Below are 24,083 nucleotides of genomic sequence, written 5' to 3'. Positions count from 1 at the left end.
AACAAATACTATGTATTGGCATGGCCCACTCTAGGCCAGGCTCCTGAGTGTTGGCTGGGCCCTGACCCAGACCCTTGCCTTCTGGGCACTCCCAGTGTGATGGGATGAGGAGCAACACGCATACCTCTCATCATCTGAAAAAGTTGGCCCCTCGGGCCTCTGAGACAGAGTAGGGATGAGGGCAATCTTGCTGGTGTGAAAGGTCTCCGGGGGCGGGGACCGCGCTCGGGCCAATCCGCGGCCCCGGACGGGGCGAAGGCGGGGCCTCATCCGCGTGAATATGCACGAGGCGCCGCTGCCCCGCCCCGGGCCTCACCTGCGCGCACCTGGTCGCAGGTTGGCCGCGCCCTGTGTCCCGCCGCCTCCCCGGGAAGAAATAGTTCCCGGAACGCGCGGCGGCCAGGGCCACCCCGCCGGCCGGACTGCGGGGAGCCGTCCCCCCCACCCCATCCCGGGCGCTGAGGGAGGGGCGTAGCCGGCCGGCTACTGCTGAGCGCGCCCTGCCCAAGCCGAGAGGGTGACCCACGGTTACGGGGCCAGGTTTCGGGGCCCAAGAGCGAGGTGGCGTGAGGACGGGGGCGTCGCCGCGAAGCGCCTCCCCTCGGGGCGGGCTCCGAGCCTGGACTCCCCGCCTCCGAGGCCCTGCTTTGGCCGGCGCCCGAGGCCCCGAGGGACCGCAACAGGGACGGGAGTTTTTAGCCCGACAAGGGGGTTGGAGCAACGAGAGGCGGGAGCGGAAGGGGCGCGGGGGCCGGGCCCGAGGCGTGTATGGCGGGCGCCACCGCACAACTCCGAGTGACTAGGGTTCGAACCACACCGACCTGGCGCCTCTCGGCCAGCCTTCCACGCAGACCGGCTGCGTTCATGGAGAGGCCGGTGGAGTGCCGCTTCCCTCCCTGGACTACTTTGCAGAGAGAAGTGGACGGGAGGTCCATGACTTCTCATCCCTGCAGGTGCGGGGTCGCGGCCTTCTCTTAGCTCCCACAACAGAAAAGCACTCTCGGTGGGTGGGCAAAGCGGAGGCCCGGACCGGGAGTCCAGTTGAAGGACAACGGGATGGGGGTGGGGTCCGCGCACCCATCCCGGGGCTGGAGAACTTGTGCAGTATATGGAGCCACAGAAGAAAAAGGATCTATTTTTTTAATGGCTATGGCTTTTGGCTTTATCGCATGAAGCAGGCACCCTCTCGTTTCAAGGCACAGAGTCCTCTCTTCTGCCCCACGGCGCTGGGTCTCTAGAGTCCAGTGCTGAGCTCCAAGGACATCACTGCAAGGCAGCAGAGGTCGTCCTGGGGCTTGGAAGCGCTGCAGCAGCCAGATAGGGGGCTCAGCGTGGCTCTTCTGCAAGCGTCAGATACCCAGGGCCAAGGCCCAGACTAGCCCCTGCAGCTACAGGGTGTAGGAGGCAGCTGAGATGGTCCCTGAGAATAGGCAGTCCAAGCCCCTCCAACCCCCTAAGCAGGCCCCAGGCCCTGCCAGAGCTGGTCAGTGTCCCAGATCCCTGGGCAGTGTGAAGTCCCTGAAGCTGTAGAAGGAGAGGTCTCCATGATCCACCAGGGCAAATATCAGAGGAACATCCCCGCTCTGGTAGGACAGCCGCTTGAGAGTGCAGAGGTCTGGGACTGGCTCATCAAATCTGCAGGGATAAAAGTTAGACTGAGACCTGGATATAGCCTACCCACAGGCTTTGAGACCCCCGCCCTCTGGGAGCCAGAGGGGAGCAGGAAGTCTGGGCCCTGGGCTCTCCTCTCTGCAAACTGCATGGCTAAGGTCAAGAGAAACCCAGAGTCCTGGTTGGGTGAGGGGGCTGGGGAGAGAGGTTCTCACTGAGCAAGCTCAGGAACGACATGGCAGAGGAGAGACTATCTAAAAATGCCAGGAATGAGGGCTGCGGACTGGGAATCTTGGGTTCCCACAGCACAAACAGGCCGTGTGGCCTCACTTCAGTTACATAATCTCTCTGGACCTTTCAGGGACTGGCAAACTGGTCAGGGGCTGAAGAGGTCCACTCAGGGTTTATAGAACTAGCAGCAGCCAGGGAACAGTGCTTGCTGGTCTCATACCCACTGATGCACATCCGGGCGTAGGGCTTGCCAGGGTTATTCTTTCGGAACGTGGCCACAGCGTCAGCCTGGTAAACATCAAAGCTGATCTCCAAGCCCCCAGGCTTCTCCAGCAGCCTGAGAACAGAGTGAGAAACTTTAGGGACTCTCCTGCTCCTCCTTTTCTTTCCACACCACCAGTTCCACCACCAGTTCCCGGAAGCATCCTGTCCAGGGGAACTGGGGTCCTGCTGTGAGGTGCCACTTGAGGGGCAGGGGGAGGCTCAACTGCCTATCTCAGAACCCTAGGGGTAAAGCCACCTCTTGTCTCTCACTCCTCCCGCTCCCCTAGACACAAGGATATTAGCCAGGTTGAGGGTCCATGGAATGATCCCCCAGCTCATACCCAACTTTAGGAGTTAAATCCCAGCTGCCACCTCCCGCTGGCAGCCAAAGTTCTGTGGAGACAGGCGCTACCCGGAAACTCACCGGGCACCTCCATCAGCAAGGTGTGTCGTCTGCAGCACAGAGATATGTTGGAGGACTGTGGCTGTAAGGACAGGGAGCATAAGTTGTTGGGGAGCGCAGTCATCTACAGACTCCCCTGACATTTCTCAATCTGCCATCTAGTTTAAGGTTCCCAGATTTAGCAGATTTCTTAAAGTATAGGTATGTCCCATGTTGTTTATCTGAAATATAACTGATCGTGTGACCCTAATCTAGTTACATGTAATCTACCATGTTCCCCTAGGGGTTGTAAGTAGCTCTGAATCCGTTAATACTGTTCTTGCCCTATTACAGTGATTTTTCAACCGTTTCCAACTCATGGCACACACAAACTAACTACTAAAATTCTGCCGCACACCAAAAAATACATTCTTTTGCTTAGCTGGCAAAAAAAGGTATAATTTTGATTCATTCATACCAGATGGCTATTGTTCTGTAGGCTGTTGTCATTTTTTATTTGACAATCTAAGGGAAGAGAGGTCAGTGCCCATGACTAGTCAGATATTGCATGTTTAAAAAATGTTTGCACGGGCGAGGTAGCTCAGTTGGTTAGAGCATCAACCCAATACAACAAGGTTTCAGGTTCAATCCCTGGTCAGGGCACATAAAAGAATCAACCAGTGAATGCATAAATAAGTGAAACAAATTGATGTTTCTTCCTCTCTCTAAAATAAAGTAAAATTTTTGCGGCACACGGGCTGAAAATCACTGCCCTGTTAGTTCCATTCCTAACACTGCAGGGCATACAGTGAACTTCCTCTTATTTGACCATCGTATCACCTCCTTGTTCCCTCTAACAGCGGAGGGAACTAGAATCCAGTGCTGAGCTCCAAGGACATCACTGCAAGGCAGCAGAGGTCGTCCCAGGGCTTGGAAGCGCTGCAGCAGCCAGGTAGGGGGCTCAGCGTGGCTCTTCTGCAAGCATCAGATACCCAGGGCCAAGGCCCAGACTAGCCCCTGCAGCTACAGGGAGTAGGAGGCAGCTGAGATGGTCCCTGAGAGTAGGCAGTCCAAGCCCCTCCAACCCCCCTAAGCAGCGACTTGGTGGCAGAGCCATCCACATGCATCTTGCATATGACGTTAAGGACATGGTCGTGTTTTCATTTTTCTCCTCCGGCACTGATTCACCACCTCTGAACCTTCCCACACGGGTCCTTTTGCTGCTTTCCAGAACAGGCTGTCCCTGAGGGTTCCACTTCACGGAACAGCTCTCTCCTCCCTCATCTTTCTTAAGCCTCAGTCAGTCGTGTTCAATCCATGCCTGTTCAAAGTCTGGTGATTTCTTAGCTGCCAGTGGCCTCTGGGGCTAAAGGCAGGGTGAGGCAGTACCTGGGGAGTCTGCCTGGCTGGGACTCAGCAAGGGGGTGACAGGCTGGTCCCACAGGTGTTGGGGGCGGCTCTGGGTGGTCTGCAGGCGCCGTCTCTGCAGCAGCTGTTTGTACTCCTGCCAGCTGGAGCAGCGCTGCACCTCGGGATCCGCGTTCACATCCTCCCGCAAGTGCTGGGCTTCTGCCTGTTGCTCCCGCTCGCGTCTGGAGAGCTTCTCCTTCCGCTGGTTCAACTTCAGGCACCAGGACTCAGCATCTGTCTCTCGCCCTGCAACATTGGCCGGGAGCAGCTCTGGGGCTGGGGCAAGCAGGAGGGTGTGGCGACTATCTGCGGCCATGTTGGGGAAGGAGATCTGCTCAAAGTTCCAGCGTGGCTTCCGAGTCCCCTTGACCCCATTCTCCACTTTGCCACTTTCCTGGCTGCATCCCACCACCTCCCTGGCCAGGCCAGGGCTTGACTCCTGGGGTTTCTCCTTGGGGCATCGGCTGTTCTGGTTGTGAGAAGGTGGGACAGAGGTTCCCAGGCTCTCGGGTGTCCCATCCACTCCCTGTAGGGGGTTCTCCGGGATCTTGGGCTTCTTATTGATGGACCTGAGGGATGAGGGGAGGAAACGCAGCACATCTGCTCCTGGTTGCTGAGGTGCACACGTCCCACGCGTGCCCCACTGCCTCCCGGAGCCTACACAGGAGCTGCCCAAGCCCAGCTCCTAAACCCACCCATGCATTCTCCAAGGTCCCAAACACCAGCACTCTCTCAACAGCTCGGCCCCGCAGAGCTTCCTGGGTGGTGGCCGTGTGGGGAGCATTACCGAGAGCTGGAGCTCCTCCTCTTCCTCTTGCCAATCCCATCCTCCAAGCGCTGGTCACTGCTGTCCAAGTTCAGCTGCCTCTCATAAGGGGACAGGATGGAGCTGTGGGGTGAGAATGAGGCAAGCAACAGATCCACCTTCTCAGCCTGGTGCTCCCCGTGGAGTTTGAAAGGGGCTGGCCCAGCACACAAGTCAGTGGGCCAGGGTCAGAGCCACATCCAAGGGCTAAGCCCCAGGCAGATCTGCCCACAGGGTACACAGGGGTGGCCAGAGGGGCCTGCCCAGGCCTCTGGGTCTCACCAATGGCACCTTTGAACAGGGGCTCCCTGGAACCAGGGCTCCTGCAGAGCCAGCAATAAGTGATTAATCACCGGTGAGAAAAACAAGGACGCGAGAAAAATACAGAAAATAAAAATGGAAATCAAACCCGTGGATACCACTGTACCATTGTTGTTTCTTATAAACACCATACCTCTCCATATTTGTTTTTTTCTAACCAAAATGAGATACTGCTCTGTTATCTTTTGTTTCAGTCAATAATAATATGGACATGGTTCCTTATCCCTACAGCATTCTTCCCTGCCATTTTTTTATGGCTCAAAGACTGCACTGTCCAATATGGTAACTACTAGACATAAATAACTAAGTTAAACTTAAATCCATTAAAGTTAAATAAAATTAAAAATTCAGTTGCACAAGCCACATATACTGGACAGTATAAGCAGAACGCTTTCATCACCACAGAAAGTTCTAGTGGGCAGTGCTGGTCTAAGGGATACACTAATCGGTGTGACCAGGCCCTCTGTGTTGCACTCACAGGATGTTTCCAAGTTCACTGATTTTGCAAAGCGGTGGTGTTTTGGGTAAGGTCCCCACTAAACGCAAGTGATGCGGGGCAGTGATTTTGCTCTCTGCTATTCCTCAGCAACGAGCACAAGAGCTGGCACCCAGTAAGTAGTCAACAAATATTGTTGACGGAATGGATGAGTGCGCATTCTCACAGGTGATCTTAGGATATATTCCAATTCCAGAAATTAAAGCTCTGTTCTAGAGCTTTCGTGACCTGCTGGGAAACCGCAAAGGCTGTACCAATTTCCACTCTAGGTCTGAAGGCCTCTGTGGCTCTCGGCAATGCTGGATTACTAAGGTGATGACCTTCAGAGGCCCCAGAAGGAAGGAGCATCTAATCTAGCAACAGGAATGTTAAACTCTACTCAACTGCTCATCCTCACTTGGTCCTGCACTCATGCCTGCACTCAACAAATCTGCTTGCACACCTACTAAGTGCCAGGCTCTGTTCTGGTAACCATCTCCATGCTCACAGTGAACGGTAGGTGCTCAATCATCTGTGGAGTGAACAGGCTGAAGATGGGGTTCAGTGTGATAACCCAGGATAAGCTGCAATGACCTTGATTATCCCAACATGCCCCTCAATAAGCATCTCCAGCAGAGGGCCCAGCCCATGTCCAAGAGCTGCAGCTCCAGCCAAGGACTCCAGGTAAGCAGAGGCCACTTTCTACTTTGGGGCTAGTCACCCAGGCCCCAGGACCAGAACAAACCGGAGGGAAATGGAACAGGGACCTACCTTGGTTGGAACCGTCGAACCACATAGCCCAGTCTCTTCAGGTGGCTGAAGACCTCGAAAGGAAAAAAAAGTAAAGGTTCTGTGTCCTTTATAAAATACCACCTAGTTTCTCCAGACAGAAGCCATCCCCCCTGGCCCCCATTCCAAACCTGGGAAGTGGTTGGACCACACTCTATTATAAACACCCTCCCCAAGCTAAGGTCTCAATACGAATGAATTCCTGTCTCTTGCTTACCTTACTTGGCACAAATTACACATAGCAGTTTCGTGACTTAAATGCAAATCTCAAAAAGCTGATAGCTGATGGGCCAGGCAAAGAACTATGCTCTAAAATGTTTTGATACTAAAGCTGACCGAGTGAAGCTCCTGACTACAATGTGGACAAGAAGATGGCAGAAGGTGGGGCACACCCCACTCCTCTCTCCAGACATGCTCATCCTCCTGTCCCCATATCCACATCAGAGAGCTGTATGCAGGACTCTTCCCCATCTTGCTCGATCTCTCAGCAGTCTTCAACATAATTGACAACTTCTTTCTTAAAAGACCTCTCTTGGCTTCTGTGATGCCACCCCTGCTGGTTTTTCTCCTGCGTTGCTAGACACCCTTCAGTCTCTGTTCCTGGTCTCTCATCTTACCCCCGACCTCCTCACGTTGGAGCACCCTGGGTCTCAGATGCAGCCCTCCACTCTGGCCACACACTCATACAGCCCCCTGGTTTTAAATACCCTCCATGTGCTGCCCAGCTGGCATGGCTCAGTGGTTGAACCATGCGATCAGGTTTCGATTCCACCCCCCGCCCCTCCCACTTTGCAGGCTCTATCCCCAGTAGGAGACATGGAGGAGGCAGCTGATCAATGATTCTCTCTCATTACTGATGCTTCTATCTCTCTCTCCCTCTCCCTTCCTCTTTGAAATCAATTTTTTAAAAAAGTATAAGTACCGTCCATGTGCTCATGATGTCCACACTTATGTGTCTCCCCACTTTGTCCTCTTCCTAGCACTCAGTTCTGTGACATTCATCTTCCTTTTGATGCCGATTATTCATGGCCACCCCTAGGGTGTCAGCACCATGGCAGCGGCGCCCTCGCCTGTCTCACAGCCCCAGCACATGGCTCTGTGGCTAGCACCTCGTAGGTACTTGTAAATACTAACTCCGTGGATGGGTGGCGGATACCTGATACTGCAGGAAAGTCACGGTGCCCTCAGTCAGCAGCAGCTGGTAGGCCTCCTGGATAGACAAGGGCAGGTCTTCATGGAAGAGTTGGATGGAGCCCTGGAAGTGGGGCCAACAGCTCAACTTGTAAGCCCTCCCTGCAGTGGCACAGCCAATGGAGCAACATCCTGACTCTAATATCTGTGCAGCTCCGCCCCCCCCCCCCCCCCCCCCCGCATCACAGCGAGAACATTGTCAACCAGGAAGTGGGGAGCAGCAGCAACACTAACATGCACGGAATCCCTGCTTCCTGCACGGTCTTCTGCTCTAGAAGTCAGGTTACAAGCTCCCTGAATTCTCAGTCGTGTGTACTTTTTCTCCAAAAAGCAAAACACATGCCCTTCCGGTTCCTCGGTCCCAACCCCCTTCCCCACCGTCCTGGGGCCCCACTCACACACTCCAGCAAGTACAACGCCTCCTCGGGGTGCAGCCGCTGCCGGCCCTGCTCCGAGAAGCCCATGGTCTGCCAGAATTTGCCCTGTGCGGAACCCACAGCGCATGTCACCACGGGGAGGGCAGGGGAGGGGAGGGGAAGGGAAGGGAAGGGAGGGGAGGCAGTTCCCCGCCCCTGAACACCGCCGCTCACCGCAGGCGTCTTCAACTCCACGAACCCCTCTTCCGGTCTCCATTCGGCGGCCACCAAACTGCCCCTGGCAAAGGGTGGGGCTCAGTCTACCGGGGAGTCCACCCGGCCCGTCCGGCCCCCGCGCACCTGCCCCGCCCCCGGCCCGCCCCGCTCCGCTCACAGGCGCTCCACGCGCTCCTCCGCCAGCAACTGCCAGAGCTCCGCGCGGCACAGGCGCAGCCGCTCGGCCTGGGCCGCCGAGCCGTCGGGGAGGAAGCGCTGGGGCAGCTTCTGGGGCCGCGCGCGGGCGGCCAGGAGTTCCCGGGCACTGGGGCGAGAGGGACGCGGGTCAGAGTCGCGCGTCGGGGACCCCCGCTCCCGCCCGGAACCCCCGCTCCCGCCCGGAACCCCCGTCCCCTGCCCCGCGCGCACCCCACGGTCCCGCGAGTCCCCCAGGCCGGGCCTCGCCGCACCTGAGCACGGGCCCCGCAGGAACCTCAATAGTTGTGGGTTCTGGATCGGGCTCCATCGGGCCGCCGCCTGCGCCTGCGCGCGCCCCGCCCAGGCTCCGCCCACCGCCCAGGCTCCGCGCGGCCCTAGCGCCGGCCGGTCGCACCTCCGCGCCTCGGGTCTCCTGTTCCACCCGCGGCTCCCCGCCTTCCCTGCTATCCCGGCTCCCCGCGTAAACTTGTGCCTCGACTCCGGGGCAGAGCGCGGCAGGTTTCTGGATGTGTAGGGGCTTCCCTCGGCCGTCTCTAGCCCTTCCCTGGGCTTCTCTCTAGTAAGACGTGAGGAACGTGGCGTCTGAAAGTGCAGTAGGAAGAGTCAAAGGCGTGACTCTCCTCTCCGCAGTCCGGGGCTGCTTTAGTCCCCACCATCTGGCGGGACAAGGACGGGAAAAGGGGGGGTTTAGAGAAGGGAGAGCGGTGGGTTCCCCAATTCCGGCTTCGCAAACTGAAGGCCGCCGGGGGCTGTTAGGTGCGGGCTGGGGGAGCTCGGGTGTCCTTCGGGGTCTTCCGTTAGGTCCCTTCTGAGGGGCTTGGAAGCCGGGTTTCGAGAGCCCAGGGGGCGGGAGGCGCTGTCCGGCCCGCGATGGTGCTGAAGCGCCACCCCAGTCTGTCATTAGCACCTCCTCGAGGCTGGGGTCCACCCCGCCGCCACCGTGGGCCGCTCCAATACCGTCCGCTAGGTGGCACCATTGCTCCGATCAGCCCGTGGATCGACGACTCCGAAGGCGGGTTGAGGTCACTGCGGGAGTCCCGGGAAGGGCGAGGGGCTAAGAGCAAGGGTGGCTTCCCCAGGGGGCTCCCCAAGCGGGGTCCCCGGTTTCCAGACTCCACATCACGTCCACTGTCCCACCCAGTCACACACCTTTCGGCCTAAACTCGAGCCCCAGGTCGCCCCGGCTCCGCAACTGGAACTCAGGGACGCGAGCTCTGCCCCCATAACAGCCTCCGCTGCACCTGGGCGCATGCGCTGACCCGCCAGCTTCTCCGCTCCGCAGAAGAGCGATGGGGGTGGGGCCTGGCGCGGATAGGGGCGGGGCCGCAGGCGCTGACTGACAGCCCGATTGCGCGGCCGGGACGGTCCCTCCGCTCCCGATCCGGCGGGAGGGACGGGGGAGGGGCGGGATTTCCTGCGGGAGGCGCCGAGCCGGCCTTGGAAAAGGAGGAGGAGAAAGGGGCTAAGGGGGGCCGTGGGAGCCACCGTCCAGAGTGCCCGGGACCGCGCGGGGCCAGGCGGACCCCCGGCGGGGCGGCCGGGAAAGGTGAGACTGCGTGGCCCGAGCCGGGGGGGCAGTACCCTGGAGGGGCGGGCACAAACTAACTTTTCCTGCGGGATCAGCGGGTGCCTCCGTCTCTTTGCTCCTTCCGTCCTTCTTCGCGCCTCCTTATTTCGTCCTCCCGCATCAATCGCTCCAGCGCTGGTCCCAATCCGTCCCTCCCGCCGCTTTGTTCCCCAGGTCGGCCTGGGCTGGGTTGGGGTTGGGGGTTTGCGCGGCGCTGGGCGGGCATTCCGGGGGGCGGGGGAGCCTGCCCGACCCCAGGCACTGCCAGGGGCGCCCTCCCCCCATGTCGGCCGCGGGCCATCAGAGGGAGTGCCATCAGAGGGAGTGCCATCTGGTTGGGGCTTGGGACGTTTTGGGACCGAGGGGTTCCCAGCCAGAGCCCCAGGCCTGCCCGGGTATCATGCCGGTGTCATGCCGCAGGGCTCGGGCAGCAAATTCGTGGCCACTGAGAAACTGACGTAAGCTTTTCTGCAGTGAAGTTGGGGCTCTGGGCCTCAGGTTCAGGCTTGGGGGGCCAGGCAGCCCCGTGTGCCAGCAGTGCCCCAGCTCTGGTCTCTGTTCTTTGCCCAGCTGCTTCTCCAACGCGCACAAGGTGTGAGGACAGGTCAGCAACAGGTGCTGTGAAATCTCCCTGCCGGAGAAGCAGCCCCCCGCCAGAAATGGGGGGCCCATAAGCTCCCCACTCCACTCTGAATTCATAAAGAGCCCTGCAGCCAGGGCCTCCAGCGATTCTAGTAAAGGGGAGGGAGGGAGGCGTCCGGGGGCTGGCACCTTCGGCAGGGAGTGACCCTCCTGTCTGCCTGGGCCTGACCCTCCCAGGCCCCACCTCCTGGCACGCAGCTGTCCGTGGGTGTCAGCCCCTGGGGCTGTGGAGAACAGGCTGCTGCCCAGGTTGAGATGCTGCCAGGTGCCCTGGGGCCGCAGTGACTCAGCCCCCCTCACAGAATGCCACCTCTCCCCCCTCCAGATATTCCTCTCATGCATGGCAGCTCCCTTCCCGCTTTGAGTGGCTAGCCCCTCCCTGGGCCCCTAGGGCCGCCGGCGTGGTTGGGGGGCTCCCTGGAGGCCCTGAACTGCTCTTCCTCAGAGCCCTGCTTCTGGGACCCTTGCAGGTTCGGGCCTAGCCCTCAGCAAAAGCACCGCCCCTCTTCCAGACCCCGAGACCTGTCCCCACTGCTGCCCGAGGCCCGAGGGAATGCTGGCGGCTTTCTGGGTGGGCACTGGTGCTCCTGAGCCACGCTGGGAAGATTGGCGCGCCCAGTCCCAGCCCATCCTGGGCTGTCGGAAGCTGCAAGCTGATATCTGTCCAGATTTCCGAGCAGCCTCCGCCCCCTCGGAGATCGGCTTTCCAGCTTGTGGCGGCAGCTCACCAAGCACCTTGTTGGAATACCTGTCAGTGCCTGACAAGAAACCCACCGCCTGAGACACCAGCCACGCTCCCCCAGGACGCCTGGCCCTCCAGCGGGCCAAGGCATGGCAGCCTGACGCCTTGGCTCACACCAGTTTTCGGGCCTCTCCCCTGGACTTCCTGAGCCCAGAGCCCAGCCTGGGGACCAGGATGGGTCGTGAACAGGACCTGATCCTTGCCGTCAAGAACGGAGATGTGACTGGTGTGCAGAAACTGGTGGCTAAAGTCAAGGCTGCAAAGACCAGTGAGTACTTGATGGGGCGACTGTCCATCTGAGACCCTCCTCTGAGTGCTCAGGTTGCAGAGAAAGAAGGGGGGAGCGGGGGGAAGGGGTGTCACGGGGGTCGGTGGTTGGGGGAGAACTGTCTTGTTCTATAAGGGAGTGCCTCTGTGTGTGAGATCCAGAGAGGAAGTTGGGTCCCCCTTGCTGTGTGTCTCAGGCAAATAACTTAACCTCTCTGGTGCTCAGTTCCCTCACCTGTAAAGTAAAAGGTTGAAATGCATTCATTCAAATTAATATTATTTTTTTAATTCCTCACCCGAGGATATTTTTTCCATTGCTTTCTAGAGAGAGTGGAAGGGAGGGAGGAGAGGGGGAGAGAGAAACATCTACATGAGAGAGACACATCGATTGGTTGCCTCCCCACTCACCCCTGCTGGGGAACGTGCCCTTGACCAGGAACCGAACCTCTGAGCCAAACCAGCCAGGGCTCATTCAGCTGGTTTTTGAGTGCCTATTGTGTGCCAGCCAGGCTGTGTTCTCCAGCGCTGGGTCCGGCCGTGAATGAAACAAACCGGAATTCCTGCCCTCCTGGGGTTTTCTTCCAGCAGGTGGCTTTCCAGATTGTTCTCTGGAGCCACGGGGTTTCCGATAATGGGTTGGGAAAGACTGAACAGATAGAGCTCCACCCCCACCCACACCGCTTCAACCAGATCATCTCTGCATTTATGTCTTAGTTTAATGGGCATATCCATAAAACAGCTTTACAAAGGGAGTTCTACTGCCTAAAACAAAGTCCAACACTACCTAACCACTTGCTAAAGCCCCTGGCTTATCTGCCTGTGTCCCCTGGTGGCGTGTGGCTCAGCTAATCTGCTGGAGGTTTCTCCATAGCCTGGGGCCACTAGTCTTGACAGGGTTGTGGGGGCTTCGTGCACGGCTGCACCCCATCTCCTGGGAACCTCTGCTGTGAGACCCCAAGGAGATTAGACTTCAAGGCGAGCTCTCCGGGCCTTCCCAGGAGGACGCTAGACTTGTCCCCTGGAGTCCCTGTCCCAGCAGGGGCAGGAAGTGGCTGCTGCCACCACACTGGGGCTGGAGGCGAGAGGGTCCCCCCAGAGTGCTGGGCCTCTAGCCCCAAGATCCACTTTGGCGAATGAAAACACCTAGTTATCCCCACCCACACCCGCTAGCGTGGGTGCCAGAAGGAGGGCTCTTAAGGCTCCCGCCAGGGCAGGAGACCCAAGGTATAGGGAGATGAAGCTGTGGGGGTGTCTGTGCCCTGAGGAAGTGGGTGCAGGGTGAGCACAGTGGGGAGAAGGTGCTAAAGAGGTCCCTGGAGCCCCAAGAGTGGGAGCCGAGCACCCTTCTCCCCTCACCTCTGTGTTGTTTTTGGCAACCTGCCCAGTAGGGCCTTGTTTGAGCTGCTATTGGCCTCATAGCCTGGGGCCTCGAAGTGAGGTCCAAAGGAGGACAGGTGGGTGGGGTCTGGCGGCCGGTGGGAGCCTCACAGCTGGGCTCCTGGGCTCCAGGAAGGTTCCCTGTGCCCCGGGGGGAATGTCTGTGGGGGAAGCAGTCCCTTCCCCGAGCCCCCGAAGGGACTTGAGCACAGAGTGGGCGCAGGCAGGGTGACAGGGTCCTGGGACGGACACCTCGTGAGGCCCTGGCACTGCGCCTCCCTCCCAGGCCTCTGAGAAGACGGGGAAGCTGGTAAAAAAATAAAAAAGGCAATCACAAGGTGACATTTCGCAGACCCTACAGTTCATGAACTGTTGTGATCCCCTTAACTCCCTGCCTCTACATCCACTTACAGATAAGGCAACTGACACCCAGAGAGCCCAAGGTCACACAGCCACTGTGCGGCCGATCAGAGGCCAGCCGTGCCCTCTGCCTGTGCTCCCACACTTGGCTGCTCGTCAGAATTACCTAGGACTGTTCTGGACGCGCTCACTCCCTCCTTCCCCCACTCCCTCTCCCGCGCTGTCTCCTCTGGCCAGAGGAAATGGAGCGGGCTGGGGGTGGCCCGCTGAGCTCACATCCTCTGCCCCGGCCTAAATCAGGAGTGACCCTGCCACCCCTCAGCCAGGCCGGGAAAGAAGGTTGTGCTGAAGGGGAAGTGCCTGGAGCCGTGCCCGACCCAGGACCCTCCGCCCTCCCACCAAGGTCCCCAGTCCAGTCACTGCGAGCCTCTCCCCCACCGCCTTTCCGGCCATTGTTCTGGAGAGAACAGAGCCACCCAGCCTGGCCCGGCCCGGCCCCTGTTCCTGTCTCTCCTGTCACATTGTCTTGTCACTCCCGGGAGAGGCTGCACCCCACCGCCCCGCTGCCCCGTCCCTGGCTGTCCAGCCGCAGCAGGTGGAGGGACTTTCTGTGTCATCTTCACTGATGCCCGGGAGGTACCTGCGCCAGTAAGAAGCTGAACAGGCACTTCCTGCCTCCAGAGCCCTGTTCTTTGCAAGGCCCTGGATGGTTCTGTGTGACAAGGACTCCCAAGGGGCCGGAGGAAGACTGGAGGCCTGTGCTTGTTCTCACCGGCCCCTCCCTCCTCACCTCTGAGTCCCTCCTTGGTTCAGTTACTTGCCTTTGCGGCAGCAGCATAGTTCAGCGCAGCCCTAAATGTAGCTGTCCCCTCCCTCCCCGTCCCACGCTCGTCATTTCGGGGTTGGTCCCTCCCTGTTGGAAGGGGGCCCCGTCGTGCTGGGGTATTCAGGGGCCCTCCAGGGCCTGGGGGCAGGCCTGGACCAGCATGCTTGGCACCCCGCCTGCCCGGGGTGAGCCAGCCTCCTCCTGCCCCGCAGGGCTGTGTTCCAGCAGAAGGCAGGGCCGCCTGTGACAGGCATTCCCCTCTGCCCCCGGCACTTAGCAGGGACCACCCCCTCCTGCGCCCTGGCTCACGGGTGGAACACACCTGCATGAATCCTGTCCAGTCCCTGAGGGGGATGAAGCAGCATCCTGCCCGTGCCTCTAGCTCTAGCCACCACCCAGCAGTCTCCTGCCTGAGGCCAGGACGGGGACTGCCCCAGCTTTTACTGAAGGGCAGCCTCTTGCTGATAATGGCTCATGTGCAGGGAGTGCTAAGTGGGACTCGCTCCCATCCTTTGCATGCTGACAAGGGTATTCTGCCTGGTGGGCAGGTTTTGTGATCAGCCCATTCTATAGATGAGGACACTGAGGCTGAGAGATCCTGTGACTTGTCCAAGATCAGACAGCTAAGTACGCGGCAGAGCCAGCCCTTAGTGTAGGTCTGTCTGGCACCACCTGCTCCACATGCTCCACTCAGGGTTGTGGTAGGGCTGGGCACTGCGGCCCTGGCATCTGCCCTTCCACTCTCCAGCCTCTAGCCCCTCTCTTTTCCTTCCCAGCCCCCTCATCCCAGCGGGACAATGAGACTCGTTCCTTGGCCCGTTCAGGCAGGAATGCTAACCATGTGCTCGTGGGCCTGTCTATTGAGGGCATGGCATGCCAGTGCCCCCCTCCCCGCCCCCTTGGCGCTATAAACGAGCTGGGCTGGGGGCCCAGGAAAGCTAGGCCACCACCGCGGCAGCTCCCTCCCTGCACTCCATGCCCTGGAGCTGATGGGCCGATGGGCCGATGGGCCCTGGTGGGGAGCCGTAGGCGCAGGACGCTAAGGGGCCATGGGGCAGGTGCTTTCCTGCACACCGAGAGGTCAGCTGGACTTGGGAGGTGGTGAGAGGGAGCGCTGGGTTGGGGTGTGGCTAAGGGTGATCATTCGAGGGTGTCCTGATGCCTCCTGCTCTGACCCCCAGAGCTCCTCGGCTCCACGAAGAGACTCAACGTCAACTACCAGGACGCTGATGGGTGAGTGAGCCGCCCCTCCTGGGAGCTGTGCCGTGGGGGAGGGACGGATGGGAAAGACCTGGGGCCTAGAGCCCCTTCCCCTCTCAAACTTGGCCCTTGAAGTGTGTTTGCTGAAAGCTCTGGGCCTGCCTGTATAGGATGGGAGGGAGGGGTCCTGCCCCTGAGCGAGGGGAGGGGCCCTGGTGCCTCTCTGAGGGGCCTCCTTGGGTCAGATTCCTGCCGGGCCCCCTTTTCTCCCGAGAGGATAGGAGCCCTCAGGCTCCTGCTCCCACGGCCCCCTCCCCTGGGCCGGCTGGGGGGGCAGGCCAGACAAACAGTCCTCTCAGCCCAGACACTGAGCCCTTTCATGCCGCTGCCCGGCTGCTCTGCGCTCCCACGGCAGGGGGGGGTCCCACAGTGGGCAAGTAACCCAGCCCTGCTAGCCCCCAGGATGGGCCTGGTGTGGAAGACAAGGACTTGGGGGGTAGGGGCTACTCACTGACACCCCCACCATGTGTCCCACCACGCTAGGTTCTCTGCTCTGCACCATGCCGCCTTGGGGGGCAGCCTGGAGCTCATTGCCTTGCTGCTGGAGGCTCAGGCCACTGTGGACATCAAGGACAGCAATGGTGAGACCCCCAGGGAGCCCGCCACCCGACCCTGCGGCCGGAGCTTGCTTCCCCTACAGCGCAGCAATGCTAATAGCTATTGGCATCGTTTCTCTGGGCTTGCAAATGCTTCACCTCTTCAGTCTCCATCACATGTGGGGTAGCGGGTGGTACTGCCGTCCCCATGTCCGGGGAGGGGGTTGAGATTAGGTCCTTGTCGGGAGGTCACCCATGGTGGGCAAGGTACGGCCGGACCGCTTGCTGACCAAGCCCAGGTGCAGCGGGCATCGCTCGTGTCAGTCTGTCTCCCTTCCAGCTGGGGTGGCTCCAGACCCTGCTTGGTTCCCTCCCCGGACCCCACACTGACCAGGCCCCCCTCAGAAGCCCCTTCCCTCCTGCAGGCATGCGCCCGCTGCACTATGCCGCCTGGCAGGGCCGGCTGGAGCCCGTGAGGCTGCTGCTGCGGGCTTCTGCGGCCGTCAACGCCGCGTCTCTGGACGGGCAGATCCCGCTGCACCTGGCTGCCCAGTATGGCCACTACGAAGTGGTACGTGAGCCCGCCCGCCCTCCCACAGGGGCGCTGGGGCCGGGGGCCGGGGCTGGCACTGAGGGGCTGGCCAGGCCAGACCCCTCACTCGGCTCCCCCTTCCCCCCCAGTCAGAAATGCTCCTCCAGCATCAATCCAACCCATGCCTAGTCAACAAGGCCAAGAAGACACCCCTGGACCTGGCCTGCGAGTTTGGGCGGCTCAAGGTGAGGCCTGTGGCCCTTGGGGGGCTGGTTCTGGGCGTCTGTGGGCGTCTCAAGAGGAGGCTCTACCTGGGTGCTGATCACTGCAGGTGGCCCAGCTGCTACTGAACAGCCACTTGTGTGTGGCCCTGCTGGAGGGCGAGGCCAAGGACCCGTGTGACCCCAACTACACCACACCCTTGCACTTGGCCGCCAAGAACGGCCACAGAGAGGTCATCAGGTACCCATCGCTCCCCCACCTTCATTTCCTCATCCCCTTCCTGGGGGGCCAGCAGTGTCCCCTCGGTGCCCTGCCCTGCTGCCCTCTTCACCTTTGCCCCTAGCAACTGGCTTCCTCTCCGGCCCCCACCACCCTGTGACTCCCCTGCCCCCACAGGCAGCTGCTGAGAGCGGGGATTGAGATCAACCGCCAGACCAAAACGGGCACGGCACTGCACGAGGCCGCGCTGTACGGCAAGACCGAGGTGGTGCGGCTGCTCCTGGAGGTGGGTGTGGGCGCCTGGTCATCCCGCAGGTGCCCCCAGAGCCCACCAGATGCCGGGTCTGAGGCCGGCTGTGGAGGCTATGAGTGGTGTCCCTCACCAACATGGTGGTGGCCAAGTGGCTGGAGAGCAGCCCCACTTCTACCTCTTACCAAGTGACCTTGAGCTCGTCCTTGACCCTACCTCTGAGCTTCCATGTCCTCATCTGTAAAATATGGAAATAGTACCTGCCTCCTGGTAGTGGTGAGGATTGTGGGAAATGACCGGCGAGGTGCTTAGTGCTCGCTCACTCCGCACTGTGTCCCCAGGGCGGGGTGGACGTGAACATTCGGAACACGTACAACCAGACGGCACTGGACATCGTGAATCAGTTCACCACCTCCCAGGCCAGCCGGGAGATCAAGCAGCTGCTGCGGGGTGAGTGTGGGGGAGACGCCGCCCAGGGGGCCTCCAGTGGGTACTGGGAAGCAGGGATGGAGTCACACTCCTGGGGCTGGGGCTAGTCAGGGGGAGTGCTGTGGGGATGATGAGGCAGGGACCTGGGAGGGGCCCGGAGGGGACAGCAGGGGTAGGAAGACGTCCTAAGGACCGAGGTGACACCTGTCCTCCCCCTTCTCTTAGAGGCCTCAGGGATCCTGAAGGTTCGAGCGCTCAAGGACTTCTGGAACCTCCATGATCCCACTGCCCTCAATGTCCGGGCAGGGGACGTCATTACGGTGAGGGCCTGGTGCAGGCATTCCTTTGCGAATACAAGTGGTCACTGTCCCTTAACTTGATGGGGACCTGCTGTGGGTTAGGCTCTGTGCTAAGGCCTTTATATGATTTTCCAGTCCAGGTGAGGTAGGCGCTATCACTTTTCCCTTTGTAGAGACAAAATTGAGGCTTAGAGAAGTTAATGTGACTTCCCAAGGCCACATGGCTAGCAAGCAGTGGAGCTGGGATTTCAACCGGGCTGATGCCAGGACTTTTATTTGTGTTCTGGAAGCACACGGGGGCCTGGGCTGGATGCTGACGGCAGGCGCAGAGCTGTGGGCTGACTTGTGCATTAGAGACCAGCTTCTTGGGGGTGGGGGACCGCAGCTACAGGGCTGGCCGCCTGCCCTGGCTTGATACGGGAAGTAACCATTGCCTCCCCCTCCCCCATCTGCCACAGGTGCTAGAGCAGCATCCTGATGGCCGCTGGAAGGGCCACATCCACGAGAGCCAAAGGGGCACGGACCGTGTGGGCTACTTCCCCCCGGGCATTGTCGAGGTGGTCAGCAAGCGGGTGGGCATCCTTGCGCCCCGCCTCCCCTCTGCACCCACACCCCTGCGCCCGAACTTTTCTCGGACACCGCAGCCCCCGGCTGACGACTCCCTGCACCCTCTCACCTATGGCCAGCTCCCTCGGGTGGGCCTCAGCCCAGACAGCCCAGGTACATCCTCCCGGAGGGCAGCCTGGCACCAGGGTGGGCGTCTGACTGCCAGTCAGCTGTTGGCAGGGCCAACTGGGAGTCTAACCCCTTTGCTTCTGCCTTTCCAGCAGGTGACAGGAATAGCGTGGGTAGTGAGGGCAGTGTGGGCAGTATCCGCAGTGCTGGCAGCGGGCAGAGTTCCGAGGGCACCAACGGCCACGGCACTGGGCTCCTGATTGAGAACGCCCAGGTACGAGGGAGGGGGTGTTGACGGGGCAGGGCTCCCCGTCCTGCTGCCACTTCCCCAAACACTGAGTCGCTCCTTCCCTGTGTGCAGCCGCTTCCCTCCGCCGGAGAGGACCAGGGGCTGCCGGGACTGCACCCCCCATCCCTGGCAGGTAGGAAAGGTAAACGGGACCTGGATAGGCTTGGAGAGGTGCAGGTGAGGCGGCTGAGGGCTTGGCACCCCTTCATCCTGCCACCCCTGGTTCCATTTCTGTCCCTCCTTAAAGGCAGCCTGAGCCACCGCCCTCTGGCCAACTGTCACTCTGGGGAGCAGCTCTTCACTCAGGACGTGAGGCCGGAGCAGCTGCTGGAGGGGAAGGTGAGGCCTCCACTGGGCAGGGGGCTGCGGGCCCCGGATGGGGGTTGCATGGGCCTCAGTATGGACTTCAGTCCCTTCTCAGGCCACTCAGTCCAGACCCCTAGGGGCGGCTGGGCGGCTGGCTGGGCCCTGGCCCTGGCCCCTGCTCAGCACACTCGGCTCGTTAACGTCAGCCCTATCCCGACCTCAGGATGCCCAGGCCATTTATAACTGGCTCAGTGAGTTCCAGCTGGAGGGCTATACCGCCCACTTCCTGCAGGCCGGCTACGACGTGCCAACCATCAGCCGCATGACGCCCGAGGTGGGTGCCCCGTGGGAGGGCGGGGGAGGGCCCAGGAGGCAGAGCAGGGGCTAATGGCACCACTCTGAGGCAGGACCTGACGGCCATCGGGGTGACCAAGCCTGGGCACAGGAAGAAGATCGCCTCCGAGATCGCCCAGCTCAGCATCACCGAGTGGCTGCCCAACTACATCCCGGTGAGTGGGCGGCCGCACGCGCTCCCCCCCTCAGCTGTGGCTGTGGCGCCTCCTGGCTGGGGCCGAGGCTGGCGGGGGAGCCTGCTCCTACGGCGCTGGTGCTCTTGCAGGCGGACCTGCTGGAGTGGCTGTGCGCGCTGGGGCTGCCGCAGTACCACAAGAAGCTGCTGAGCAGCGGCTACGACTCCATGGGGCTGGTGGCCGACCTCACCTGGGAGGAGCTGCAGGAGATCGGCGTCAACAAGCTTGGTGAGCCCGGCTGCACTGGGGCCTCTGGCCAGGCACCCACCTGCCGCCCGGGGTCTTCAAAAACGTTTTCAGGGTCCAGGCCCAGAAGAGAGAACGGGGTTGGAGAGGAACTGGGGTGACCCTGTGCAGCCCCACTAACCCTGCCACCCGTATGCACCCCTCAGGTCATCAGAAGAAGCTCATGCTGGGTGTGAAGCGTCTGGCCGAGCTCCGGCGGGGCCTGCTGCACGGGGAGGCCACAGGCGAGGGCGGCCGCCGACTGGCCAGGGGCCCGGAGCTGATGGCCATCGAGGGGCTGGAGAATGGGGACGGACCTGCTGCGGCTGGCCCACGCCTTCTCACCTTTCAGGGCAGCGAGCTGAGCCCAGAGCTACAGGCAGCCATGGCCGGGGGCGGCCCTGAGCCACTCCCCCTGCCCCCTGCCCGCTCCCCAAGCCAGGAGAGCATTGGAGCTCGCTCACGGGGGTCTGGCCACTCACAGGAACAGCCTGCCCCTCAGCCCAGCAGTGGAGACCCTAGCACCCCACAGGAAAGGAACCTTCCGGAGGGCACAGAGCGGCCCCCTAAGCTTTGTTCCCCACTTCCTGGCCAAGGGCCTCCTGGTTATGTTTTTATGTACCCCCAGGGCTCACCCTCCAGCCCAGCCCCAGGGCCACCTCCGGGTGCACCCCGAGCCTTCTCGTACTTGGCTGGCCCCCCTGCCGCTCCTCCAGACCCTCCTCGGCCCAAGCGCCGGTCCCACAGCCTGAGCCGCCCGGGCCCGGCCGAGGGGGAAGCCGAGGGGGAGGCCGAAGGGCCGGTGGGCAGTGCTTTGGGCAGTTACGCCACCCTCACCCGGCGACCAGGACGCAGCACCCTAGCCCGGCCCAGCCCTAGCCAGACCCCAGTTCGAGGAGCTCCCCGTAGCCAGTCCTTTGCCCTTCGGGCCCGACGCAAAGGCCCCCCCCCACCTCCTCCAAAGCGCCTCAGCTCTGTTCCTGGCCCCACCCCGGAGCCACCTTCGCTAGATGGAAGCCTAGGGCCCAAAGAGGGGGCCCCGGGGCCCCGAAGGCGAACACTGAGTGAACCGGCTGGCCCATCAGAGCCCCCGGGCCCTCCTGCCCCCGCGGGCCCCGCATCAGACACGGAGGAAGAGGAGGATCCGGGGCCCGAGGGGACCCCCCCTTCCCGGGGCAGCTCGGGGGAGGGGCTCCCGTTTGCAGAGGAGGGGAACCTGACTATCAAACAGCGGCCCAAGCCGGCCGGGCCCCCGTCCCGGGAGACGCCAGTGCCCACCGGCCTCGACTTCAACCTCACAGAGTCAGACACTGTTAAGCGGAGGCCCAAATGCCGGGAGAGAGAGCCGCTGCAGACGGCACTTCTGGCCTTCGGAGTGGCCACCACCATGCCCAGCCCCTCTGTCCCCATGACCTCCCAGACCCCCAGCGAGTCCCCTGTGGCTTCCCCCTGCCCTCCTCAGCCAGACCCTAGCAGCCTTCCAACTCAAGGAGCTCCAGCCCCTCTCCCTCCCAGCCCTCCCACCCAGCCCTCCAAGCCCCCCTGCCCTGGGCCAGCTCTGGAGAACTCAGCAGGCAATCGGCAGCGTGGGGAACCAGAGCCCCCAGCTCCGCCCGCTGCCCTCATCAAGGTGCCTGGAGCAGGTATGAGGCAGGGCCTGCGGGGACCGGGCACTGCTGGCAGGGGTTGTGTCCAGCCCAGTTGAGTCACAAGCCAACCTGTCTCTGCAGGAACAGCTCCCAAGCCTGTGTCTGTGGCCTGCACCCAGCTGGCATTTTCTGGCCCTAAGCTGGCTCCCCGACTTGGCCCCCGCCCTGTACCGCCTCCCCGTCCAGAGAGCACGGGGGCTGTGGGCTCGGGCCAGGCCCAGCAGAGACTGGAACGGACCAGCTCGTCCCTGGCAGCCGCACTTCGGGCCGCAGAGAAGAGCATTGGCGCTGAGGAGCGAGAGGGGTGAGGGCTGCTGGGCAGGGAGGGGGAGAAGGTGGCGGCATAGGGAAAGATTCCTCCCATATCCTCTTTCCGGGGGTCCTGGGGTTGTTGGGGGGCAGGGACCTCACAGGCAGATCCTCAGTCTGGGGATCCCCTGTTGGAATGGGAGGAGCCCAGGTCTTGGTCACCTAGGCCTGACCTGCAGGGAAGTTGGCTGCCACTTAGAGGCACATGAGCTTGGACAAGTCATTTGAGCCCCAGTGCACTCGTGTAAGGAAGGGACAGCGACTCCTTCTTGGAAAGCACTTGGCACCAACCAGGCTCAGTCGCAGGGCCCTTGCCCAGGGCTGGCGGGGTGATCTATTGGCCGATCTGACCCGGTGCTTCCCCCCCCTGCAGCCCCCCCAGCACCTCCACCAAGCACATCCTGGATGACATCAGCACCATGTTTGACGCCCTGGCTGACCAGCTGGACGCCATGCTGGACTGAGCTAGACCCACCTGCAGCGTCCATTGCCTTTGCCCCAACACAGACGTTCCTGCCGCCCTAGCAGGGTCCCTCCTGCTGCTCCGAGCCAGTGGCTGTCAGCACTGCAGTTCCAGGGGAGCTGCCCCCGGGGGGGGGGGGGGGCAGGGAGCTTGTCAGAACCTGATATCTCAGCGAAACCCCTCCCAGTGTCTAACCTGAGCAAAGAGCCCTACCCTTTGGTCAGGGACCCTGGTAAGAGCTCCCGCCCAGGGAGAAAGGTGGTGGCAGAGCTTTTGTGCCCCTCCCCCTGCAAGTGTCTCACGTTCCTGTGCCAAGGGCCTCTTGCCACCCGCTGTGCTGTCCGGTGCAGAGGCCGGAGGAGCGGTGTGTCTGGCCGGGTCCCACAGGTGTACATAGGACATGTAAATAAACACCGGGGCTGCTTGCTGGAGGCGGCAGTGCCCAGGCCAGACGCCGGTTCCTCCCCTGCCTGTGAGGCAAAGCTGGCGGGGTGGGGGCAGCGGGATTAATAGACCCCGAAAGTCCAAACTTTTTCAACTGTAAATGTTATTTTTTAAGCAGAGAGAAATGCATATATTTTAAATGGAATTTATTCTATAACTGCCTGAGAAGACGCAGTGGGGAGGGGCTTCCAGCCACAGCAAGAGTGCCCACTGCCAGCTCGGGGCTGGAAGCCTGACCTGGTTGGCCGGGCCCTGGCTCTGTAAATTAACCTCTTACCCCAACTAACGCCAATGAAAGTGTCATTCCACGTGATCGCCTGTGTGTTTGGATCTGTGCTGTGGACCTCAGCCGGAACGCTGGGCTCGGTCTTGGCGGAAGGAGGAAGGCTCGAGCCCTCCTCTCCTCCCCTTAGTGGCTGCCTCATGGACCAGCCACAGGTTTTTCTTACGCAATTTATAAGTTTTAATACAAACCAGTCTACATTCATTCCTAAAAGGCTCATTTCCAGTAAAAAATATACACCAGTAAAAACATTCACACAGGAGAACGCTGCAGGGGCTGGAGGAGCCCTGGGCGTGTCCCCGAGACTGACTGGTGGCCAGCTCAAGGCAGGCACAGGGTGAGGGGGGCCTTCACCTTCAGGTCCCTGTGAGGCTCCCCTACAGAGGGAGGAGGGGAAGTGCTTGGCCACATCCAGGTCCCTGCCCCAGGAAGACAGGATGGAGGGTCACCCTGGCCTTCAACGGCGACCTTGAGAGTTGACTGGACCCACCCCACAGCTGCTGCCAATGTTCCTTCCAAAAAGGTTGAGGCCCTGGCCCCACGTTCACAGCCCTGCCCAGGGGCCCCAGAGCACAGGGCACTGGCTTAGTGCACCCTGAAGAGGGACAGCCCCCGGAGGAGTGGGCTGGGAGCCCCTTTGCGAAGCACATGAGGTCAGACATTCAAGAAGGTCCCTGGTGAGGCCCAGGGAAGAGCCAGGGCTGTCCTGACACGGCCTTGGCTCCTTCACTCCACAGTAGCCCTGGGGTCAGGACAACAGCTGGGTCTGGCACGGGGATCTGGGCCTCCAGTGCCATGGGGCACAAGAGCAAACCCTGAAACATTCATGATACCAACTCCCCAGACTCATAAATGGGTCTGGTGCTGTGACCACCAAGGCCGATGGCTCAGAAGGGAGAGTTCATGCCCAGCTTGGTTTCAAACTGCAGCTTCTGTCGCTTCTGGTAGCGGACCCGGACCCTGTGGGGGTGGGGGGGCAGGAGATTAAATCAGGGGTCAGGGCAGGCCACAGGAGGAGGCAGGGATGGGTAGCCAGGAGGCGAGGGAATGATGCCCAGGGGATGACAGGCTTAGGGAGCAGGCCCGGGCCCAGAGGGAGTGCCCTGCTGGTG

At 61.0% G+C, this 24,083-nt stretch overlaps 3 protein-coding genes across 12 annotated transcripts in view; 1 reads left to right on the top strand and 2 right to left on the bottom strand.

The window, feature by feature from the left end:
- Positions 1-1,124: 1,124 nt before the first annotated feature.
- TSEN54 (tRNA splicing endonuclease subunit 54) lies at positions 1,125-8,623 on the bottom strand. Its single transcript, XM_006103432.3, has 11 exons — positions 8,522-8,623; positions 8,230-8,376; positions 8,070-8,133; positions 7,878-7,961; positions 7,445-7,543; positions 6,271-6,323; positions 4,686-4,787; positions 3,878-4,467; positions 2,531-2,591; positions 2,063-2,179; positions 1,125-1,635 (listed from the first exon to the last, which is right to left on the bottom strand). The coding sequence occupies exons 1-11, from the start codon at positions 8,575-8,577 to the stop codon at positions 1,485-1,487; spliced, it is 1,524 nt and encodes a 507-aa protein (XP_006103494.1). The 5' UTR covers positions 8,578-8,623; the 3' UTR covers positions 1,125-1,484.
- Positions 8,624-9,635: 1,012 nt separating this feature from the next.
- On the top strand, positions 9,636-23,001 carry CASKIN2 (CASK interacting protein 2). Of its 5 annotated transcripts, none has more exons than XM_006103431.2 (20): positions 9,636-9,816; positions 10,992-11,489; positions 15,233-15,284; positions 15,795-15,892; positions 16,273-16,418; positions 16,529-16,624; positions 16,711-16,841; positions 16,998-17,106; positions 17,412-17,520; positions 17,725-17,819; positions 18,257-18,518; positions 18,626-18,747; positions 18,835-18,895; positions 19,010-19,101; positions 19,292-19,402; positions 19,476-19,577; positions 19,688-19,826; positions 19,991-21,466; positions 21,554-21,776; positions 22,155-23,001. In XM_006103431.2, exons 2-20 carry the CDS (start codon positions 11,396-11,398, stop codon positions 22,243-22,245), a joined length of 3,609 nt encoding a protein of 1,202 aa, XP_006103493.1. In that variant the 5' UTR covers positions 9,636-9,816; positions 10,992-11,395; the 3' UTR covers positions 22,246-23,001. The 5 variants fall into 5 exon arrangements, with proteins under 5 accessions (XP_006103493.1, XP_006103491.1, XP_006103492.1 ...); XM_006103429.3 differs by having other exon boundaries at positions 9,661-9,816; positions 10,950-11,489; positions 18,629-18,747; positions 18,835-18,904; XM_006103430.3 differs by having other exon boundaries at positions 9,661-9,816; positions 10,950-11,489.
- Positions 22,818-24,083, bottom strand: part of TMEM94 (transmembrane protein 94) — a 31,265-nt gene continuing 29,999 nt past the window's right edge. For all 6 annotated transcript variants that reach the window (XR_002826437.1, XM_014445814.2, XM_014445815.2 and 3 more), the window contains one exon: positions 22,818-23,931. Coding sequence is in view for 5 of the 6 variants with exons in the window: in XM_014445814.2 (XP_014301300.1) it covers positions 23,859-23,931 (73 nt within the window). In the remaining variant the exon portion in view is untranslated. The remainder of the gene's footprint in view (positions 23,932-24,083) is intronic.

This window comes from Myotis lucifugus, unplaced genomic scaffold (assembly GCF_000147115.1).
Source record: "Myotis lucifugus unplaced genomic scaffold, Myoluc2.0 scaffold_485, whole genome shotgun sequence".
NCBI lineage: Eukaryota > Metazoa > Chordata > Mammalia > Chiroptera > Vespertilionidae > Myotis > Myotis lucifugus.
This window is presented reverse-complemented; position numbering and strand designations above follow the sequence as displayed.